The sequence below is a fragment of the Eurypyga helias genome, unplaced genomic scaffold, assembly GCF_000690775.1.
Source record: "Eurypyga helias isolate BGI_N326 unplaced genomic scaffold, ASM69077v1 Scaffold26104, whole genome shotgun sequence".
Taxonomy (NCBI): Eukaryota; Metazoa; Chordata; class Aves; order Eurypygiformes; family Eurypygidae; genus Eurypyga; species Eurypyga helias.
This window is the reverse complement of record NW_010247278.1, coordinates 4,248-7,691: the sequence shown is the minus strand read 5'-3', so window position 1 is coordinate 7,691 and position 3,444 is coordinate 4,248. Positions and strand designations below refer to the sequence as shown.

Below are 3,444 nucleotides of genomic sequence, written 5' to 3'. Positions count from 1 at the left end.
CGTACGCTGCGTGCGGCGCCATGCTTGGCGCGCGCCGTGCCGGGCGGAAGGGCAGCAGCACGCTCTGCGCTCGGTTAAACGCGGCGTTTCACAGCATCCTTTCTGTTCCGTCCAGCCGCAGGGGCCGGCAGAGGCCAGAGCGTTTGTCAATGCCTTCCTGAAGAGCAGCATGCCGAAAAAGAAAGATGAAGCCATCCAGGATGTCCTGACTCGGAAAGCTGTGGTTCTCGAGCATTATCCCAAAAAAAAGGCGAAGCAAAAGAGGAAGAAAACAAAAGGTTTTACTGCCAAGCAAAGGCGAGAAATGCGCCTTTTTGAAATTGAGCCCGAACAGCAAAGGTAAGGTCTTCAGTGCCCTCTCTGAGCGTGCTTCCCGCGGCACTGCGCAACGCGTGCAAGAGCAGGAGCACACGGACAGTGATGCTGCGGTACGTAACGTCGGGCTGAGACTCTGGCACGAGGAAACAATTACTTTGTCTGTACCGTTGGAAGACTCATTTCTGTGAGTTGCTTTCTCTTTCCATTTCTACAGCTAAATATAAACGTGAAATTCAACCCAAACACAGTCACCTCTGATGGCAGTTTTTAAACTTAGACTGCCCGTGAGCAGAGGCAAAATTCTGCATCAGGTTCTAACACATAGAATCACTGAATGGTTTGGGTGGGAAGGGACTTTAAAGCCCATCCAGTTCCAACGCCCCTGCCATGGGCAGGGACACCTTCCACTAGACCAGGTTGCTCCAAGCCTCATCCAGCCTGGCCTTGAACACTTCCAAGGATGGGGCATCCACAGCTTCTCTGGGAACCTGTTCCAGTGCCTCCCCACCCTCTGCGGGAAGAACTTCTTCCTGATATCCAATCTAAACCTCCCCACTTTCAATTTGTACCCATTACCCCTTGTCCTGTCACTACAGGCCCTTGTAAAAAGTCCCCCCCAGCTTCCTTGTAGCCCCTTCAGGCACTGGAAGGTGCTATAAGGTCTCCCCGGAGCCTTCTCTTCTCCAGGCTGAACAAGCCCAACTCTCCCAGCCTGTCCCCATGGCAGAGGGGCTCCCGCCCTCGGAGCATCTCCGGGGCCTCCTCTGGACTCACTCCAACCGGCTGATATCCTTCTGATGTTGAGGGCCCCAGAGCTGGACACAGCACTCCAGTACCTGTTGAATAAAGCCTCTGCTGTTGCTGGGGCTAAGTGGGGAGATCAGAGTAGAGATCTCTTCACCCGCTGAAAGACGTCACTGGTTTGGGTTGGTGGAGAGCAGCATCCTTGTGCTTTGCTAGAAAGCCAAGCTGCTGCTTGGAGCAGGCTACCTCAGAGGTGAAGTTACGAGAGCAGATTACAAACACTAGTCTTAACTCTTATGTAGATAGGGCTTACTTCAGTAACCAGCCCACAGATTTTTTCGGAATTAAGTTCTTGTATAATATTTTCTTGCAGATACGCAATCTTTCTCCCACTACATGAACTCTGGAAACAGTATATCCGAGACCTCTGCCATGGACTTAAACCGGATACGTAAGTGGAGAGATTTTAAAACACCGTGGGTTTGATTTAGGAGACGTTTCCAGGTTTACCGAGTTACTGCTTGAAACATCACGTTACCTGATAAGGATAGTTTCTGTAAGCTCTGGCTGTGACTTCAGGAGTGACGGTCACGTTCTGGAAACCTAACTTGCCATATAAATTTCTTTCCCCTCTTCCTTCAAGGCAACCCCATATGGTTCAGGGCAAGCTGCTGAAAGCTGACCTCCATGGAGCCGTTGTTACAGGTACTCCCATTGTTTCCTTTCGCAAAGCCCTCTGACGTTCAGCAGACACTGCGCTATTGCAGGTGCTTATTAGCAAATTGCTTTCAGCGTCATCAACTCTAGAATCGCGTGGTTGACGTCATTTGCTGCTGGGGTCTTCCTCTGCTTACCAGTGCTAATGACTTTGCAACAGCCCTTGAAAATCCTGCTGTTAGTTGCAAAGATTCAGCGCAGGTACTCCAGCATTATTTCAGAATATTACTAAGCAGTTTTTAAAGTCACAAGGCAGCTGTAGCAGAGCAAAGAAACTTCGTGCACCCGAAACTTTCTAACATTGCGTGCTTACTTCTGTTCTTTCAGTCACAAAGTCAAAGTGCCCCTCTTACGTTGGGATAACAGGAATCATTCTACAGGAATTTAAACATGTCTTCAAGATTATCACTACAGAGGACAAATTAAAAGGTATAAGAGTCTTTTTTTCAGTGCTTTTCACAATTTGAATAATCACATTTCTTAAACACACTTCATCTTACACGTCCGAGTACGCTGTTCTGTATCAGTGCTTTTAGTTCTTGGCACAGAGTGGCAGAAGTCCGTGTCTTCACTGACCACACAACAGCCCAAAATCTTACTGACAAAGTATCTCATTAGAAATGACCAATTAGAAAGCACATTTCCAATGAATCCACCATGATTATGCATATGGCTCACTCAGCTGATTGACATTAGATGTTCTCTGCCACACTTCCTGCGTGCCCCTGAAAGAGGACTAGCTTTAGTAATTCCAGCTTAAAATTTAGAAGTTTGGGTTATTTTTTCTTCTCTTGCTAAAGCATAAAAACCTTGAAGTGTGGCAACCCTCAAGTCTACACATGAATAATATCCCCTTGTACGTCCGTGTCTTTTCATAACGGGTTTGCATTAGTCGACATCTGCTAATTTCTTTCCTTTTGCATTTTCAGTTGTTCCCAAAGTTAACAACGTATTTAGCCTGGAGATCGATGGGTTCATTTCCTACATCTATGGAAGCAAGTTCCAGCTCAGAGCAAGTGAGCGATCTGCAAAAAAGTTCAAGTTGAAAGGAACTATTGACCTATGATTTCATGGAAAATCAGAAGTATCAGTAGAATGTCTGCTGGTTCCTGCAGTTCAAAGACCAGGCTTTCTGGCAGATGGAAGATGGAATGGCTACGTAAAATATTTCTGAAGTACTTCTTCTTACTGAAGAATGACGAGTAGCTGTTGCTAAAGCAGCCCCACAGATTGCTGGAGCGTGTTGGATCTGTTTTGTTATTTGTATATAGCACTCTGGCTTTTATGATCAGTATTGATCACCCAACTTCTGCTTCAATTTATAATCCTAAAATTGCACAATGAAAACTGTATCTTGTAACCCATAAAATGTTATTGTTGCTTTCTGTATAAATTGGGCTTTATCTGACTATTACGCCTAAGAGACTGTAGGTGGTGACAACTGCTCTTCTGCAATTGTTGTTCCTGGGCCAGCATCAACATCTTTGCCTGGTGCAAGCACATGCAAGGTGTTTCAACTGATAATTTTACCCTATCTCCTTCCCTGTAGCTGCAAGCTAACAGGTGTACGCATGAAAATGTAAACATACTAAACATGTACTGCACCCCTGCAAGCTGTTTGCTTACCAGTAATGTGCTATTTTAAGATTAACTCCTATATGTCTA

The 3,444-nt window shown here is 46.0% G+C and overlaps 1 protein-coding gene across 1 annotated transcript; it reads left to right on the top strand.

Annotated features, from left to right (window-relative positions):
• Nucleotides 1-115: 115 nt before the first annotated feature.
• POP4 (processing of precursor 4, ribonuclease P/MRP subunit (S. cerevisiae)) lies at nucleotides 116-3,006 on the top strand. The gene is made up of 5 exons (XM_010150691.1): nucleotides 116-339; nucleotides 1,436-1,513; nucleotides 1,706-1,767; nucleotides 2,107-2,208; nucleotides 2,709-3,006. Exons 1-5 carry the CDS (start codon nucleotides 170-172, stop codon nucleotides 2,843-2,845), a joined length of 549 nt encoding a protein of 182 aa, XP_010148993.1. The 5' UTR covers nucleotides 116-169; the 3' UTR covers nucleotides 2,846-3,006.
• Nucleotides 3,007-3,444: the final 438 nt, after the last annotated feature.